Source organism: Xiphophorus hellerii, chromosome 20, assembly GCF_003331165.1.
Source record: "Xiphophorus hellerii strain 12219 chromosome 20, Xiphophorus_hellerii-4.1, whole genome shotgun sequence".
Lineage (NCBI taxonomy): Eukaryota > Metazoa > Chordata > Actinopteri > Cyprinodontiformes > Poeciliidae > Xiphophorus > Xiphophorus hellerii.
This window is the reverse complement of record NC_045691.1, coordinates 34,471,574-34,491,383: the sequence shown is the minus strand read 5'-3', so window position 1 is coordinate 34,491,383 and position 19,810 is coordinate 34,471,574. Positions and strand designations below refer to the sequence as shown.

Genomic DNA, 19,810 nt, shown 5'->3' with positions numbered 1-19,810 from the left:
CAATCCACTTTTTTCACCGATACTGATATCTCAGATTTAGTATTGGCCGATACCAACCTGATACATAAAAACAGTGCTAAACTGACTTTGAACATTTAATCTTTTAAAACACGGACATAAATGTACTGAATTACAAATTTGACACATCTGCAGCAGTCCAGCACACTTGTTTACACCAGTAGCTTCACAAGTTTATTCAAACATGAAAGAACAATACAACTTTACAATGTTACCAAACAAACCTTCTTTCAAATGGGTCAGAAAATGCAATCCTGAATTCTAAATATAATGTAAAATACATAAGAAGTCATGCAATTGCTCCAAGCATAAAGCATAGAATTAGATTGAAGAAATCTGCCCTTATTAATTAGGCACTTTGTCACCGATACCCGATTTAGAATTATTTTCAATATCGGGACCAATGCCTATTAATATCAGATCGGTGCATCTGTAATCCAGACCGTCAAAGAGAAAGCTTTAACACATGTGCTTCGTTTTACATCCACGGATACAAAGTTGAATCTTGTTTTGCTTAAATTTGTGACCAACATTAGCTTAAACTTATGCTAATAGGCATTATTCGCAGACATTGATAGCATGAAAATGTGCTAATAGACATTTGAAGGTGTTTTCACACCAGATATTCTGGTAGACTTGGTTTGATTGGGGACCAAAATTACATTTGTTACATTTTCAGTAGGTGTGGTTCACTTTCACACCGCACTGTGTAAAACTACGTATTTTGAGAAACCTGTTTACCTTCTTGTCTGTGGTGGCGCTACTCCAAGAACCACTGAAGACGACACTGAGTGCAACTTCCTTCTTCATTAAATATTAGTAAAATGGAGTGGCATCTGATTTTAGTGGTTGTAGCTTCTCTTCTTTGTCTTTAACAATATGATCTGAAATAATCTGGAAACCTTCCCTTTTTTATTTCTGATCATTTAAAACTTGCAAATTGCTGAGAAAATAACAAGATTCCCTTAATAACCAGTCAGCTGTACTGAATAATTAATTAATTAACTTTTGACAGGTATGAATGTGCAGCAAGAAGAAACAAAAGCAGAGTCCGGCTGGGACCGACAGCCGGGTCGAGGAGTAAGGCCTTCATACATGGGTTGTGCTTTACCCCTGCACCACCATAGCACCCTTCTCTCCCACTTCACAGAATTACTAATTACATCAAATATTTGAAAAAGAAAAAAATCAAAATCAAATAAACAAAAAATAGTTTGTCTGATAAAATTTACAATAAAGATTAATTCACTCTCACTCTCGACCGTCACTGTTGTTTGCAGGTGTTGCTTGTTCGTCAAATTTACAGGAATACTAGAAACATAATACAAAGATTCCAGCTTGGGACTTTTGCATGTAAAAAAATTGCAATTAATTATTAATGACCTCCAAAAAAACCCATTAAGTTTGTTGACTGTGACCATAACGCTAATCTTAGGTCAATAAACAGTGGTAGTCCTGTCTCTGACAAGCACAGTGTGTCGTTGGCAACTAAAGTTAGCATAGTACTGACAGCCTAGCTTAAGATAAGATGACACATGGACACTTGTTCTGATGTTCTGCTATGTGAATGCGCCCCTGTTTATGGAAACGCTGGGATTATCTCTCATCTGACTCATGAATATTAAATATCATGAGTCAGATGAGATAATTTACTGTCTCCAGAAAAGAAAAAAAAAACTAAAATAAAGCATTTGTAGTTGGATGCATGCAGTATTGAGTCAAAGTACTTGAAAAAATGCACAAGCAAATACTTGCTTTTTTTTAATTAATCCAGCTCAAGTATGAGTTGAAGAAACTTATCAACCACAGATTCCAAATAACTTACAAAAAGTGAGTGTGACCGCAATTTGAAGGAAACCGATTTAAGTCAAATTACTATTTTTAATTAAATACCATGTTTGCGTTTACAGTGTTCCTCTGGACAGGACAGGAGTAAAGATGGAAATGAAAAACACTGACCTGTGTCAAGAACTTTAATCCGGTAAGTCCGATGCTTTACCATTAGATTATAAATAAGATATAAAAGCCTGGCTCACTACAGGGTTTTCACATTAGCCTTTCTTTGTAGGTAATATTCTCCCTACAGACATGTCTGCTGTGCTCATGTGCTCTTGCACTTCAACACATATGAACAAGATTCTTTTTTTAAGGCGCCTCTACCTTTGCACCCGTACATAAAATCAGCTTCTAGCAGCAACGTGTACCAAGCTTACGGAAACAAATACTTGTTTGAAATGGGAGAGACGGTCCCAGTTTCAATTTCAATAGCTCATTTAACCCTTATCTGTCCAAATCCTTGGGGTCTATTCTATGTTAATTGGATCTACATTGCACTGGCGTTGGGGGGGTGTTAACAAGCACAGCCTATGAATATTAATTACCCTGAAGTTTTCTGCACAGGAAAATACTTCACTGATACATATTAATTCAGTGAAGTTTTTTTTTAAGTAGTGCTCTCATTAAAAATGAATGGACACTGCTCTTGAATGTTTTCCCAGGAGGAGCTGTGCATCCTTAAGTCTATCCTTAATAAATTGGGTCAGATTGGAAATGCTTAACGAAAAAACTTCACCCTAAAATGGCATCATTATTATTATTATTATTATTATTATTATTATTATTATTATTATTCAGCTAAATGTAAACATTACAATATGTTGAAAAAAGCCTCTAATTTCGTTTGACAATGGCCATTAAAGGAAAGTCATGTGTAAGTGTGTGTTTTCCCAACTCTCTCCTCTTCCCCATGAGGTCTGTTAAAACGGTTACTTATTTACAACTCTAAACACACAAGTTGCTCAGCTAAACAGCACAAAAATTACTTGTGTTCTGTGTGTGCTTTTGGAAAGGCAGCTCCTGACATTGCTTTAAATAAAACATTGAAGATGCATTAGTCCTCTGGCTAGCCGAGGCCTCCCTCTAAGCCATTTAATACAGAGCCGACGCAGACGCGGTTCCCTGGCTGCCTCCAACCAGCTGCCTCAGACACCTGCTCCAAGTTTAGAGTTTAGCCCAGTTCAGCACAAAACATGCAGCGCCATGGTCATCAAAGACCATCTGCGAAACGCACGATGAGAGCCACTTCACTCTGGCTAATGATACCAGCATACGCACGTAGCATTCAAATGGGAGGTGTTTGTTCGCTGGGTAAACCCATTCATGGGGGTTTAGCATTAGAGGCCCTTTGATGGAGAATAATGTCGCTTATAAAAAAGTAAATGAATATGAGAAATGGCTTTAGGTAAGCATTAATTTCCCTGAACATCATAGCTAAGAGATGTTGCAATTAATGGTAGATTTGGGTAAGTTAGCTTAGTATTTTGATGAATGTTGGAGATAAATAGTCTTAGAGAGGAAATGTTATAATCAAATAACTGTTACCTTAAGTTTTTATAAAAATGTATAACATATGACTTAGAGAAAAATTCACTGTAATTTAACGCCTTGAAATTGAGCCTCTGTGTCTTTGAAATCAACATATCAAAAACTCTCCAAACTTCACCCAAAATTGTCCCCCACATAAAATATTCAGATACCAGTGGAAACACAAAGTGGGCGTGGACAAACGGCTCTAGAGTGCCTCCTAATGTGAGATAGGACAAACTGTATGTTATAGAGATCTGAAATACAGTACATAGGTAGATCCTCCTGAATCAAGAAAAAAAAAAAAAAAAGTTTATTAGAGGTATGCCCTAAAATGTATAGGGAGGTGACCATTTTGGGTCAAAGTTCAAATTTTGGCCAGTTTTCACATTTACATACCTCAAACTCCTCCTAGGAATTTTCACCTGCCGGGTTCATTCATGCACTTAAGTTATCAAAATTGTGAGTTTTTGAGCATGTTTAGGACCCATGGCCAAGAGGCGACCTTGGTTACGGGTTAAACAAACTAAATAACTTTCACATACAAAGGTTAAATTGCACCAAATTTGGTATGAGTCAGCCATGTTTGATGTCCAACAATTCTGTGGGGTCATGTGAGGATATTAACTAAGCCCCGCCCCCTCAGAACCTGAAGTCTCTTTTTTTCTTGGAAAGCTCTATCTCTGACCCCCTTAGAGTCCAAAGTAACCTAACCAAAGTAATCTTGAGTCAGAAGACAGATAAGAAGTTGGTCTCACTTGCTTTAAAGTGTAAACAGTTTGGATCAAAATGACTTTTTTACACATATTGTATCTGAGCAAACTCGTTCTGCAGCTTTTGACATACAGACTTCAGAATCACTCAGCAGAGTCCTGAGGGATTGAAGGTCAAAGTTGTCAAAATCTTTTTCCTACGTCAAAGTGTGTGGGCATGGCTAAACCTCAAAATCTGGTCACTGGCCCATAAAACAATAAGGTGGAATAACTTCCACACACAAGCTCCTGGCTGCATAAAACTTTCCTTCTGTTATAACAGACCAGAGCTCATCACATTCACATGGTCAAATGGTGACATCACCGTATCCCTACCCCCTTTCAACAGGAAGTCACCTTCTTCCTGATGGTTTTCTTCCTTTTACTGTTTGAATCATAAAGATATAAACCTGTGTTTAATGGCAAAGAACTTGAAAGTAAATCCTGCTCTCAACACTGGTTGATGGCTGAACCATGTGGGAGTGGTTGAATGGCGAATTCTAATCCCTCGCCGTCTGCATATGGTTGGCTCTAAATCACAAATGTGTCATCCAATTTGCACCAAACTCTAAAGACACCAATGGCAATAAATTGGAGTTTGATGCCTCTGTGCCCCCTAGATTATTCCAGCAGCTATGTCTCCCTCAACTGTCATTAACCAGATCTTCTGTTCATCATTGGGGAGTACTGCTGAACACCTTGATGTGTATCGCCTTGTGGTCTATTACAAAAACTGTATGAGAGTGTTGACGATGGCGAGTGGGTGGCGTTGATGGATGTCAATGCTGCTTGCAGCTTTAATTTTTTTTTGTCCATGAAAAGAAATCAGGATCAGCTACACCTTGGTATTACCAGAAATCGTAAACCGGTTACTACTCTAACTGATTCATCTCTAGTGGGGTAGTATCCTTTAATCTTGATACAGAAACGTTTTGTACAAAAAGTTGTATATTTTATGTTGAGAAACATAGTTATTTATTCAGAGAGGGCACCTGGCAGATTTTCCAGCTTTGGTAGGAGATGTTTGAGTGTGAGCATGTGTCCACTTTGATTATGGCAGAGTAACACAATTCTTGTAATGCCCCTCCTGCCGCCCACATCAGCGGGGTGTGTAAACAGGATGTCAACCTAAGCAACACAATATTTTAAACTAGGGGCTTCGGCACACATGCAGCCTGTGCTCCGTCTCTTTTCAGCTGGAAAGATAGACTCAACAAAACGGATGAGTTCATAGGCAGGGTTCTATAAGACAAAGCAGAGGTGTTGGGAACTCACTAACAAAAACGGAGAGAGAAATAGATCACAACAACATAAAAAAGACTCCCATATTTAAAAATGAATGTATGTCACGATATAGAAGAAAGTAAACCGCCATATTTTCACTGACAGAAAAGGTTTTTTTCCCCACTTCCTTTAATAATGATCCCTCCCGCCCCCAACATGGCGACGCAGCACTGTTCAATTTTCACCTCCATCTGTGTGATTATTAATCAGATCACACATCAATTGCCAGAACCAGCACAGAAATCCAGCCTGTAATAAAACTGTCATGTGCTGTGGTATAAAGACAGATGTTGCCAGTTGTGTGATAACATAATTAAACTGTTCTGTGAGGGATTCCATAAAATTATTCAAATTGGACCAGCACTATCATTTTACCAATAAGCAATTTAGGGCAATATGCAGTGTCATAACACTGATGTTATCCTCTCTCCCAGCTTTTTCCAATAAGCCAGAGCCTCGGCTTGGAAATCCTGTGGCAATATGAACGTGGTGCGTGATGATACCTGAGCACTGGTGGAGGAGTTATGAAAAGAAAGACATTGGAGGATTCTTTTAGCAGGATGTGCTGCTAGTAGGTACACAAACCTATAATAAATGTTACCTACAAATTGAACTACGCTTATGTATTGAAATGTATGTTCAATTTGGTATTTCATTTGCCCTCATCTGGACCAGAAAAACAATATAAAGTCCTTGCTAGCTGGTAGTGCATTCAATCTGACTATTAGCCAACAAAAGGAGACTTTGTGCCAAAGACTGGCAAAAACTGTACTTGAGTGGTTGATCTTCAAGCATCTCTTGGATACCTCAAAATGCTCACTGCATATCTGTGAGTTCCTGTCAGGAAGGATTTGATGATAAATCACCTTATAAGATAAAACATGGAGAGGTTTTAGGAAAATGTTGGGGAAATTCCTCTGAATCCCCCTTTTGTTTGTTCTTACAAATGGAGTAAAGGTTTGACAATAAAAGTTGTGTTTTCAAAGAATATGTTATTACAGTAATATATTAAGCCTGAGCAATCTATAGATAGTTTTTTAATGTATTTCTAATTCTAAAGTAGCTCTAATACTAATAAAAAGTGCTTAGCTTGTGTTTCGCAAGTAAGTAAAGGCTTTATCAATCTCTAGCCAAGTCTAAAGAGCATCTCTTCAATGAAGAGATATTCAGTCCAGGATTTTAGTCTGAGTATTTTAGATGATCATATCCGATCCAGACACGCTAGGTATTGCTAAATCTGGCAAGTTGATTTATACTTGGGTATCATATTTTATTAGTTCCAAGTCGGAAATAATACAAATGTACTCTGACATAATACTGTTGTGTTATTATACTGTATATATTAATATTATATACATTATTATATATCTTGTTACATCCTTACTCGTCAGTGTTCTCTCTACTGTTCTATTCTGTAATCTCTAAAGAATAGAGCTGTTGGTGAATTAAAAAAAAACAGCATTTCCACCTTGTGAAGCCTCCGCAGGGGACGGTCTGTTGCATTATGCAAACGGGAAATATGGGCCCACTCAGCTCTTTGTGCAGCCACAGTAATGCGTGTCACTCTGTCCTCTCTTTACACGCAACAGGACCAACACCTCAACCAGAACAAGAGAAGAAAAAAAATGCCCACAACTGAATGGTTCACTGTCAAAACAGAACAAAACTGAGTGAATAACCCAACAAAATGAAAATTATATTTTCTTGTTTTGCATTTTCAGAATCACACAGTAAATAAGAGCAACTTCGGATCATCAAAACATGAAAAAAGAAACATCCAAAATACAGGATGTTAAAGTTTAATCCTCTGTCCGCTGAAATCGGGTGTGATTTAACAATGAGCATGAATAAACAGGTATGACAAAGCTGAGCATAAATCACAGGAAATACTGGGAGGAATATCCTGAGAGCTGCAGCTTCAGAGTCGACTAAAACGGCCAGATATCGTTACTGTCATCACCGTGAGTGTCGCAACATGTTTATCTGACAGCTGCAGCTTCACAACACAACTTCCCGTTACAAAATCATTTAAATCACAAAACAGGCTATTGCAAAAGCGCCATGTGTTCAGACAATTGGGGTTTTGGCATTTTATTCCTCCCCTTTCAGTATCTTCACTTCCTCATGTGAATAACGTTAAAACCACAACTTCTGCGGCGCAAACAACTACTGAGAGAAAATAAATACTCAGATTCTGTGGCAGGCGAGAGGATAAGGGAGAGAGAAAAAACTGTGGTCTGAAAACTGCTTGCAGACACTTTGTGTGATATTAAAAATAATAAGATGTATGAAAATATTTATAAGCACACTTAAATATCAAAGCATTACAACACAACCGATGGCACGCCAAGTTCCTTTTACAGTGAGATTGGTGTAATTTCAACAGCAGTAAAAAAAACAAAACAGAAAACAGACACCCCTCTCCTGCCCCCCCTTACTCTTGATTCTTAACAAACAGTATTTGACTAACTAATAAAGATGCTTATATCGACCTTATGGTCCACTTCCCCCAAATCTGACTAGTCCAACAAGATGAATTCCCCTGTCAGAATCAAGATGATCAAACAGATTACAATTATTTCATCCCCCGTCTTTATTAATGAGGACTGTCTTTCATAGTTATTTTCTCTAATAAGAATAAATGATATGCCACCACCAGGTTTGTTGTTCCCACTTACTCAAGGGACTCTCAGACATTTCCACTTTGAATCGAAGGAACGTTTGAGATTGATTTCTGGATCACGCTTGGATGTTTTTGAGGAGAACAAAGACACACAAAAAAGGAAGCAAAAAGCCTCTTTTGTGTTGGTTAAAGCTGTATGAGAGAAAGGCCGCAAATGAAACTTAAAAGAAAAGACAGTGAGTTGCCAGGGAAGTGGAAAGTTATCAAGCGATTATGAAAGGATCATAACTCCCCAAGGACAATTAACATGGTTTGTTGTGCAGGAATGAGAACCCTGATACACTGACTGTCTGCAGCCAAAGAAGCCAAACAAAGTATTGTGACAGGAGCTGAGAGAGACATCTCATCTTTTGTCTCCATCATTGTCATTTACCACCTCCATTCAGATTGACATGCTGCCCTTTATTTCAAATCCAGGCCAAGGAAATGAACAATTAGATCCTTTCTAGATGTAAAATGGAAGGAGTGTGAGTACAAATCAGAGGGCAGAAAATGTGACCCCTAGCAACAGAGGCATGCTATAGAGTACTTGCCCTTTTTCCTGTTGACAAAAAGTGCTCTTCTGAAATCATCTTCTCTTTAATTGTAAAACAGTGTTAGTGGGTGGACCAAGGTAGACCTATTTCTGGATTTAAAAACCTACACATTTTGTTATTTTTGCCCAATAAAATGGCAAAATTCTGTACTGTTGTGTTGCTATACTTTGCTCAGTAGTTGCCAATTTGATTGTTAAATAACCCAACCTGTAGAGTGTTGAACATTATTAAACATTTGCATCAGACCTCTATATAAATACATCATGTTTAAGATGTGTCTAATAAATCTCATACTTCTAAGGCAGCCAGTGGTTTGATCGTTCAAAATATTGTGCTTTTGTTACTAGAGTTGGTCCCGATTTAAATAAGGGAGAAACATAAAATCCATGTATTTTATTAAAGTTTTAAATTGTGGCAACAGAAATATCAGAACCAACCAAATGCATCCAAGCAGAACATTGCAAAGCAGATGCTACTTACCAACTTTAGCAGCTAACTGTTAGTGTTAGTGAGTTTTACTGTCCTCACAATACTAACAAGTCGCATGCATCTTGTATTTATTGCCACCCAACAATTTAAAAGTCCCAAAAACTTAATGAAAAGACATCGTAGTTAGAACAAAAAGGCAAATAAAAAACTAATTCCTTTCTTACTTCAACATACGAGTCTCAAACATAGATAGCTTAGAAGAACTCACTCTGGGATCATAAAAACACATTTTCTGTCAGGTCCTGACAGACAAATCTTGAGAGAGATTGTCACATATTGATTAAAATGTATTAACTTCAACTTAAAAAGATGTTTTTTTAAATTATTTTAAATGCTGTCAGGGCACCAATATTTACACCACTAAACAACTGGCAGCATTGTAGCCCAAATGGCTCTACTCTAGTACTGATGCCTTGTTTCCATCTTGTGGATGTGTCAAGTACGCATCCACGCCACTTTGAAATCCCCTTCTTTGTCCATCCGCCTCCCTGCCTCACATTTATCAAACTTGTAACCCCATTGTCTTTACGGAGCATATTAGAGAAGAGCCCCTGGCAAAGAATGAAGGAAAAGTCAACAGGAATTAGATTTCAGTGCAACTGTTTACTCAACTGTGGCCTGCAGTTATTGAAATTTTATCCATGGTTTTGTGTGACTACTGCGGTAATGCATTCAGTATGGTTGTGCTTTTCTCACTGACAACTGGAGCTGGAGAAAAAGGGATATGTGGGAGGTGAGATCAAGGATTGGGATCTAAGAGGGGATGGGAGGAGTTCAGGAGGATCCCAAGGAGCTGGACACACACTGACCCATCCTTGTTACAAAAAGCTTCCCATGCTCCAAGACAGACAATGTGACTAACAGGAAAATGTTTTTCTTGAGATTGTGTGATTGTACATTAGAAAATCACCTGCTGGCTGCTATGATGCAGATCAAAATGAGTCAATGAATGATTTCCATATAAAAATCCAAGGGAAAAAGAGTAGTAGAACACATTGTAGTCTTTATATAAGCTGACCCACACTCTACTGAATGTTTCACTAAAGGCGCTTTTCCACTAGACCGCTGTAAACTATGGTGAACTAGTTTACAGCGGGGTCTGATTTTCTTCCAAAGGCCGTGGGAATGTTTTTGGCATCATTAACACTTTGAAATCCAAGATTTAAAATCTACCTTTCATAGCTTCTTTATTTTTTTTTTTACGATTCTGTTTAACATGGAATATTTTTAAGCAAGAAATAAATGCAGCCCTAACCAGGGGCCAATAATCACACAGGGTGCTGTATCTATCATCATCAAAATACCAAAATTGCTCTCCTGGAACTTGATAAATGATAACACTAAGTCACTGCTCTGCTCCATATTCACCACTACCATCCCCCCTCCTCCATGTTCTGTGCTGCAGGACTGTTACACACACTGATGGATGTGCTGTGACAACAGACAACAGCAGAGAGCCTGTGCATCATCACCAAACAGTTCCTGACAACAACCCAAGTTGTGACTATATCGGAGACCAAGATAGCAGAAGACACACTGATCTTTTCTGTGCTGTTTCCTTAAACACACTGTCGTGTGCCACATATAACATTGACACCAACAGAAAGAGCTTGTCTATGTGTCTTAAGTCTGCCATTTGAGCTTCAGCTTCAACGACACCATGGGTCTCCACACTGCGTCTGAGAGTGTGAGGCTTGTTTACAACGAGCCAGAGGAAAAAGGCTGTCATCCTATTGGATGTGATCATTTCATAACTGTCTACAGAATCCTGTAGCACCTACAAGCTTAAAATATGTCTGAACATGATGATAAATATTTGATTAAGATGCAGATGCTCCGAGCAAGGATAAACACACTGGCAACCAAACAATCACACAGAAAAGAGCACTTCCCCTTCCTAAAATATTCAAAACGGGCCTCGATATACATAAATAATAATAATAATGTGTTTACGTGCCGGATGTACTGGGAGGTGGGATTAATTATTAAGTGGCACTTTAAGCAATAGGTTGGGCCTGCTGTTGACATGGCTTAATAAAGTGAAGACAGGTGTGAAAACAGAAGGGGTGGGGCTGTGCATAGGGTGTACCTGGTGCTGCTGGAGATGCAGGAGGTCTGCAGCCGTCACGTCCACCAAAGGTGTGGCACTTTTAGGCGTTCCCTCCTGTAGTACGCCATCCATGTTTGCACTTCCATTTTGATTGGCTGGTCCCACCGTTTCAGTGGTGGAGTCTTGCATCATGACTTAAAAACCTGCAAGGAAAGAAGAGGAGAGGAGACAGTCGTTATAATGGGAAGTTGTGAAGCAAAATCCGAAATAACACAGAGCAGTTATCGCTATGGAGATAAAAAGTTAAGCTTTTAAAGCAATGTTTTCAGTTTTCCTGAGTGACCAGAGTTTGTCTCTAGATCCTTCACCAATTGCTGCAAACTGGTGCAGGCAGAGACACTTTCCCTTGTCTACAAAAAAAGACTAATTAATCCCTTAGACAAATTGGAGGCTCACATTTTTCTTGTTTTTATGTTTCAAATGTATGCAATAAACTAACTTGTATTGAACGTATGGGATACTCGTTCTTATTTTCATCCATCCCACAGTTTTACCTTTTTAATTTTCCCTAGAGAACAAGAACAGGCTAATTTTTAATTTTGATCAGCCCTGACTGGCCAGTGGGAAACTCATAAATTCAACATTTGTCTTATATCTGATAGCAACACACTGATAATAGTGCTTTTAAAGGAGCGATATTATGTTTTAATATTGCCCCTTGTGCTATAAAATATGACATGTTATAGCACAATGAAACCGTCAAATGTTATAAAAATGCTATATACACCAAATATAACTTAAACAAATTTTTACTTTGACACTTAATGCCTTGAAATTGGGCCTCTGAAACTCTGCCTTCAGAAAGTCATCAAAACAGCGCTCCTCTATTAAAACTTTAACAATGTTTTTACCAGCATTGCTCTGAGAAGTAGCTTCTATAATAAACCCAGCAGATGTGCAATTCCACCAAGTGTTTGCTAATTGCTGCTGGTTAGTCTGAAGGAGCTGAGAGGGGGAGTGTAGCTCACAGAGCTTCCACCTCTGAAGTTCATGTTCATTAAATGGCAGCTCTCAGGAGGAGCTTCACCTCAGAGGCGGAGCAAACCCCACCCAGGAGTTTTGCACAAGTGAATAGTTACCAAGGGAAATTGAAGGATTTCTCAAACATGCATGAAAGAGTCAAGACAACAGTCTAAGTATGTTTTTAATGAGTAAATAACATTATAATCATGTTATAATGTAAAGCTCAGAAAAGTAAATTCTTCATGATACTGTCTCTTTAATGTGGAGACAGTGACAAAGAGAAAAACACTCAGTTACTCCTTACAAATTGAGTCAGAAAAAGCACAGACTTTTTAAAAATGTTTTTCTCGGAGTGGGAATAAAATCAGATACTGACAGCATTAGACCGATTTACAAATGTTAAAACTCAATCATTTTTGTGTTAAGAACCCAGAATGTGGAATTTGCAAGCTTGTAACTGCAGAACCCAGAAAGTCTATAGTGAACACAAAACCAACTCACAAGTAGACCGATGAGTAAGAACCTTGATGTTATGATATTACAGTTCTCCAAGAGAAACCTTATTTGGCTGAAATTAATATTGGCTTTACAAAAATTTAATCCACAAAGCTCCAATCAGTTGATTTTTATTGTATTTTTTTAAGGTTTTATTGGCCCTAGTGGTCGTTATTTGATAGTGAATTGAAAGGAAAGTGGGTAATGAGAGAAATGCGACAAATGTCACTAGGCCAGGAATCGAACCTGCAGCAGCCACTTCCAGGACTAAGGCCTCCACATGTGGGTTGTGTTTAACCCCTGCACCACCACAGCAACACCCAGTTGATTTCAAAATTCAAACTTTCTGTATGTTATGTAGGGGTGTACTGAATGCAGTTTCCTGGCCAGTCACAGGTCAGGCTGTTTAGAAAGCCTGACCTGCAGATTTCAATTTTGGCTGATACCAGTTTTTTGTCTAAAAAATCGTTAAGTTGCTAAGTTGACTACTGTTAACCGCACATGTGCAGACGTGACCTGTCAGTCAGCCCTATCTTATAGCAGAGCAAAAGAGGACAGTGGTGTCATGAAGCGGCTTTGTGATGATGAGGACTGACGCTGTCAGACCCAGGATGAAGTCGAGAAATGGGTTTAATGTTGTCCACAAAGTGCACAAAGCCAGGAACCACAGGTGAGCAACGAGACACAAACAGGATCTCAGGTCAGCACACAATGGTAGAATCAAGACAACTATGATAACGACAAGGAACCAGGGGGAACGGAGGAGACAGGTAAGTCTAAATACACAGGGGAAATAATCAAGGGAACAAGATTAAATAATAAATTAACTAATAATCACACACAAAACCTAAATCCACACAAGTGGCTGATTTTCAGACCTTTGCAGAGGTAGAAGAGGTCAGTTTCTCATGAACAGAGCCTTTCCAAAAAAAATGTAATATCTTGAAAAAGTTGTTTAAGTCCCATAATTCCACTCAAAAAGTTAAACTTTCACAAGTTATAGATTCAGGGGGCACAGTTTAAACGATTTCAAGTACTTGTTTGTTTATTGTTACATAATTATGGCTTTCAGCTCATAAAACCTACAAAAACAGGAATTCAAAAAATTACAATACTGTGAAGAAATCAGCCCAAATATTAGAGGGCATAGATGTTGTAAATTGAGTGTGACACACTAATCATCTACTGAGCTCAAAGCAAGGAGGCTGGCTGTGCACAGAGTGCTGTGTCCAAGTATATCAATGGAAAGTCCAGTGGAAGAGCAAAATGTGGCAGGAGAAGATGCACCAGCAAAAGAGATGACTGTGGACTTCAATGGATTATCAAGCTGAGAAGATTCAAGAATCTGGCAGAGATCCAGAAAGGGTGGAATGAGGAGGGGAGTCCCAACTTCAAAACCCACCACAATCAGACTCTACACTACTGTATTAGGTTCCCCAGGTCAAGCTGCTTCTGAACTTGTGCCAACATAGGAAGCTTCTCAACTGGGCCAAGGAGAAGAAGGGCGAGGCCATTGGCCAAGGGTTTGGAGGAGGACAGGTGAAGAACTGAACCCAAACTGCTTGAGGTCCATTGTGAAACATCCACAGTCAGTTATAGTTTGGGGCGCAGTGTCCGCTGCAGGTGTTGGTAAACTCTGCTTTCTTAAATCCAAGATCACTGCAACAGTCTAACACAATATTTTAGAGCACTACATGATTCCTTCTGCTGAGGATCTGTATGGAGATGCAGATTTCATCAACCAGCAGGAACTGGCCCCTGCCCATGCCACCAGAAGCACCAAAGCCTGGTTTGGTTAATAAGGCATTGACACACACTCACATTGCCTCTAAAAAGTAAATTAAATGGCTGTTTTTCTTTGCAAATCCTGTTCACAGTGAGACTGACACATTCAAGTGGGACTCAGGTTTTGTTTGTGTTCTTCATAACAGAGTCCTGGCAGGGCTGTATTGGTGGTGGAGAGGGGCTATAGCTCACATCACAGAAGAACCCAACCTGAGTTGAGGGAGAGCAGAGGAGCCCAAGAAAACACTGCAGCTCCAAAAACTAAACACTTTCTATGGAAATGGATATATTTACCCGCATGGCTCCCAGAAGAACCGCGGTAGAATGGCTTTTTAATGGGAAACAGGGCCACTGTGTGAGGCCTGCCAAAGGATCTCCTTGAGAAACATCCAATCTGTAGCCACGTGAAAAACATGCCGAGTCCAGGAGGGGTGCTCAATTAACAGCAAAAATAAAAAGTCAAAATATTAAGTAACCCTTGATGAGTAGGAAGAAATGTTGTCTTCCATAATTTAATCCAACTCCAGAGGATCACACATAAACACTAGCCATGTAGTTTTAAGCGTAAATGAATGCAATATGTAGAAAATGTGCCAGGAGTTATGAGTGTTAAAAGAGAATGTAGAGATATTTGTTACATCCTGTGATGTCTTTTGGATACATAGAAAAGCCAGACAGACACTCCTCCCTGTTCATTGCCTGGGGAAAGTGCCAGTGACACCAGCGTATGTATTTCTGCGCCTGCGTTCCTAAAATCAGCGGGATGATTTACAGCTATTGTGTGCCGGTCGCAGACCTTATTCACTGCAGCGCATCTAGCCTCCCCAATTTCAGGACAGTTAATGAAGCTGATCAAGTCAGGCAGAAGCAAATTAACTCAACTGATTAATTATTTATATGAAGCAGAATAAATGCCCTTAAAATACTGGACCTCATCATGTGAGAGTGTGAAAATGGCGCTAAACACAAATTTCTGAGTTTCAAAACACTCATGTACAGATCTGATCAGATCAGGTCTGAACAAGATGAAGGCCTCCACTCTTCTAGACACCACAGGGACCCACACTCAGACTGACAGACAGGAAATTGAGGTTGACAACTTGTCACACTAGAATATTTACAGAGCATATGTGAGACAAGAGACCTTGATGTAAAACTAACAAAAGAAATCAACCTGATAAAGAGGTGTTTACATCCTTGTTCAGTTTCCCAGCTCTGAACCATGTTATAAATAAAATGATTCTGTGTCCTTCCTCTGTCTCCTTTATCTGCTTATATGCACACTGCTGCAAGCTTGCATACCCATAACATATAAGACTGGTGACAGTCACAAATAAACAAAAACTGATTAAGCAGGCCAAACCCCTTAGAGAGGGTGCAGAATGAGGAGAATAAAAGCAGAACTCACTCTACAATCTTTGCTTCATTTGGTGTCAACATGGTGTGCTAAGTGGAGCCCAGCGCAGGATGGTGAGTGTCGCTCTGTATCTATTCCATTTGTATGACTTGTAACATTTTATCATTTTCGGCATTAAAAGTCTGTTTTATACTTAACCAAATCTCATTATTTCTCAAGGTAATAACACTGAGGGGTTCTGGTCGGGTCCTGAAACTGGTCAACGGATGTGGCTGATGCACAGAAGGGGAAATGGCTGAACTACAACAACCATTTCTAGTGGTTTTACACAAACAAACTGTCTTCAAATAAAAACTCATAGCTAAAGAGCATAGTGGTTTACATCTCCGTTACATTATAAGAACCCCTTGCAAGAAGGAGAACCAAATGAGTCATCTGACACTATGGCCTGTGCCGGTTCAGCTGTGTGTCATGACACCCCCTGCACTTTTGGGGCCTGTCTGTGCAACTCAGATTCATCCCACAGGTCCCGGTTTCTGGGATGGTCTTCGTTCACCCACCCACCCAATCTCACCCTCCTCCTTCCCACCCCAGACAGATGTTGATCCAATTCACCCCTCTCGTCTGGCACAGCCTCGCTTCGAAATGAGACAAAAACAAAGCAAAAAAACAAAGGGAGCAGCTGGAATACAAGCCTTTGCATGACCAATTAGAAAAACACATGCATCCTGGTAAAATAAAATCCATTTCAAATGGACCATGTACCTGCACTTACTTTTTCAAATAAATGCAAAAAGAGAGAAAAAAGACAGGGCCTCCCTTTTTTTCAGAAGGTACAGAAAAGAGCCAAAAGCAATGGTTATTATACATGCACTGTCGTTTTGTGCAGGGAGTTTTTCATAATTGTAACGGAAAGGTGTAAATGCACAGCATCTCCAAAAGTAATCAAGAGAATGAGCCGCGGGGCTATTTTAATGTATGCAAAAACTAGTGACCCACAATGAAGGAGAGAACGGCTCCAATGAATGCAAAGTAATGCATGCGAGCTTGGAAGCGGCACTGATGAGGGGACGGCTAAAATTAACACCCAATTAATTTTTGAATTGACAAACAAATGAAACCCATAAATCTACTTTCTCATTAATTTCACCACAGAATAATTCAAAGCTGCAATATTACAAATGAAAAAAATTTGAAGAAAAAAAAAGAAAATGAAAATGGAAAAAGGGCATTATCCATCATAAATATCAAGCAGATAGGAAAGAGCCTTATTAGAGAGCTGTGCTGATAATGGTGTTAATCTGTGAAGCACTGAGGCGAGGGGGGGCATTCTGAGCTGAGGGGCAGTTTGACCATGTGACGTTTGTTTATCTGCCTATTTATTTTCACTTCAGTTCAGTGCATATTCTTGTATTTGATGACTCAAAAGGCTCTAAAATTTTTCCATCTGATCTGTTTTAACAACACGCTTACATTAAGCAATAATTATGGGTCAAGCGGTCTGTGTAAAAGAGGGTGCAGTTGCTGGGGTGACAAAACATACATTGCGCACAAACATTTGAAAACAGCACAATGCACAAAGGGAGACATTTATTATTATTAATGGTGTATGTCTGTTTTTTTTCTTTTTGGGTGGAGAAAATATATAGCCTTTGCCAGATATATTGGCATGCTGGAAGGATGTGTAAATAGTTGAAAAATAACTCTAGTGGCAATAATGTAGTGGCATAATCTCAAACTGAAACTTTTGTTAAATCCGTAGTCAATGGGAGGAAAAGAAAATCCCCATATTAATAAATATTAGTTTCAAGAAAACTTGCCAGTGGAGCTTTCATTGGTATATTGGAATCTCTTCAAAATAAATGTAATAGAAGCATTTTTTTATTCATACTGTACTTTTTAAATTTCTCAAACTATTTAAGGGTTTGAGAACCCTTTCTCAATGTATCAATATGATATAACACAAACACCTGCTTTTCTCTATCATGTTTTCAAAGCCACATCATCAGGATGCCAAGTCCCTCAGCCTATCACCCAGCTTTCATGACACCAAACCCTAAAGTTTCTTCCTAAAGATCTAGTCTATGTTGTGGTCTGTCAGTCATCAAGATCATTGAGGCACTCTTTATCTTACCACTTCAATTAACCGTGTTTGTAACAGTAAACCCTACCAGAAGCCAAATCCCCCAGAGAGCAGGATCATAGGAGAACTGAACCTCTAAACCACATTAAGGTAGTGATTCAAGAAAGTTTGTAGGTCTTAAGCCACGGTTCTGAACTAAAAAAATTAAGGTTACTTTCTCAGGGTCAGGGACCAGTCTCTGTCTCAAGTGGAGCAGTTCAAATATCTTGGTGTCACTTGCTAGGATGCAATGGAAGAGACTGGGGTGTTATGTACAGTGTACAATAGTACTACAGTGTGACAAGGTGAAATTTGCTGGTCTTTCTATAGTCACTCACCTGTATTAAGGGATATGAATCAACAGTAAATTGAAAGAATGACATCTCTAATAAAACTGACTAAAACAAGCTTGGTCATCCAGTGGTAGTGTGGAGTCAGAGATTTAAGTCAAGTTTATCTCTATAGCCCAGTTCAGCAACAAAGCAGTTCAGAGTGCTTTACAACATGAAAATATCAGTCATCATGGATGAAATAATCAAATACATATCAAATATGTTGATCCGTGTTTCACTTATTACTAATCAAGGGCAACTCTAACCATGTGGGGTGTCACAAATTGTGGATTGTTTGAGGTGATGTAGAGAGGCGATGAACCCAGGTTATGGTGAAAATGGTGACAACCAAGAGTACAGAAATCCAGGCAGCACAGTTGAAGGATGAGGCTAGGAACTCACACACTGGTAGCACTGGAGGAACTCAACAGAGACATGACACACGACTCCAAAGACAAATGGCATAAGACAAGGATCCGACAGGGTGCAGGGGACACAGTTGAAGTTAAATACACATGGATATAATCAGGAGAAACAAGGGACAGCTGAAAACAATCAAAGCACATAGACTCAATGGGCTCTCAGCTTCCGCGTTCGGGGAAAAGCAGCTCAATCCTTTCTGATCTATTGAAAAAGGCTCTTTACACTGGGTGTTTGCAGGGCTTGTCCAAGGTAACAATTAATGATGTACATCGATCCGAAGCCCCGACAAGTAGCTGGAGAAAGGTTTTAAGATGTTCGCCTCTTTATACACAGACACGAAGGTGAGTTTTACTTTCATTAAACTTTGTGGCTAACATTAGCTTTAGCTTATGCTAGACATTTTTCTTGTAAAAATGTCCTATTTAAGTATCTAAACATTTTTCATCATTCATTAACGGACAATGTTTTTACCTTATGTTCAAGTATATTATGTGTGTTTATTGTCGTTAGTGTCAGAGACCAAGTAACGGGGGATTTTACGGTTCAGGCTTTTTGCTTCTGAAGCCTGAGGAACAACAAGCCCATAGCTTAACAATAGAGCAGCTCTGGTGTCAGAGTTCTAGTTCAGCTGACTGTTCAGGTTCAGAGTTGTTGCTTTTAGAAAAATATGGCCGTGTACCTTAAGGTCTCCGTGTTACTTCGCTTTATTAGTTTTGCATGCTTCTTGTGAAGCAGGATGGTGTTTACAGCAGTGTGTACAGGCGGATCAGTTGCTCGGCTGTCTGGCTCTGGTCTGCTCTCTCGTTCCCATAAACTCGCTCTTTCAGGCTGAATACAGAAGTGATTCCATGGAAATAACACAGGAGGCTCCTTTACCTTCTTCTTTAGGCTGAAGAAGTTGATCAGGAGTGAAGTGAAGGCTGTAAACTTTGCTGTGCGGAGTTAGCTTTAACTGGTAGCGACGGATATTTACAAGCCACCGTCTTCTTAATTCAGGATCGCTTGGAAATCCATGAAAACTTAAAAGCCCATTATATTAGGAAGACAGCAATGTTCATAGTATTGTTTTATTTGCGTCTGAAATAAGACTTTGTCTTT

General features: G+C 39.2%; 1 protein-coding gene across 7 annotated transcripts in view; it reads right to left on the bottom strand.

The window, feature by feature from the left end:
- The window catches only part of foxp1b (forkhead box P1b), a 309,660-nt gene that overhangs the window by 151,374 nt on the left and 138,476 nt on the right, over nt 1-19,810 (bottom strand). For 5 of the 7 annotated variants that reach the window (XM_032548975.1, XM_032548971.1, XM_032548974.1 and 2 more), the window contains one exon: nt 11,215-11,378. In XM_032548975.1, the coding sequence (XP_032404866.1) occupies nt 11,215-11,367 (153 nt within the window). In that variant the 5' untranslated portion in view covers nt 11,368-11,378. Of the gene's footprint in view, nt 1-11,214; nt 11,379-19,810 lie in introns of those variants that run through there. The other 2 variants (XM_032548970.1, XM_032548977.1) reach the window with 1 other exon arrangement.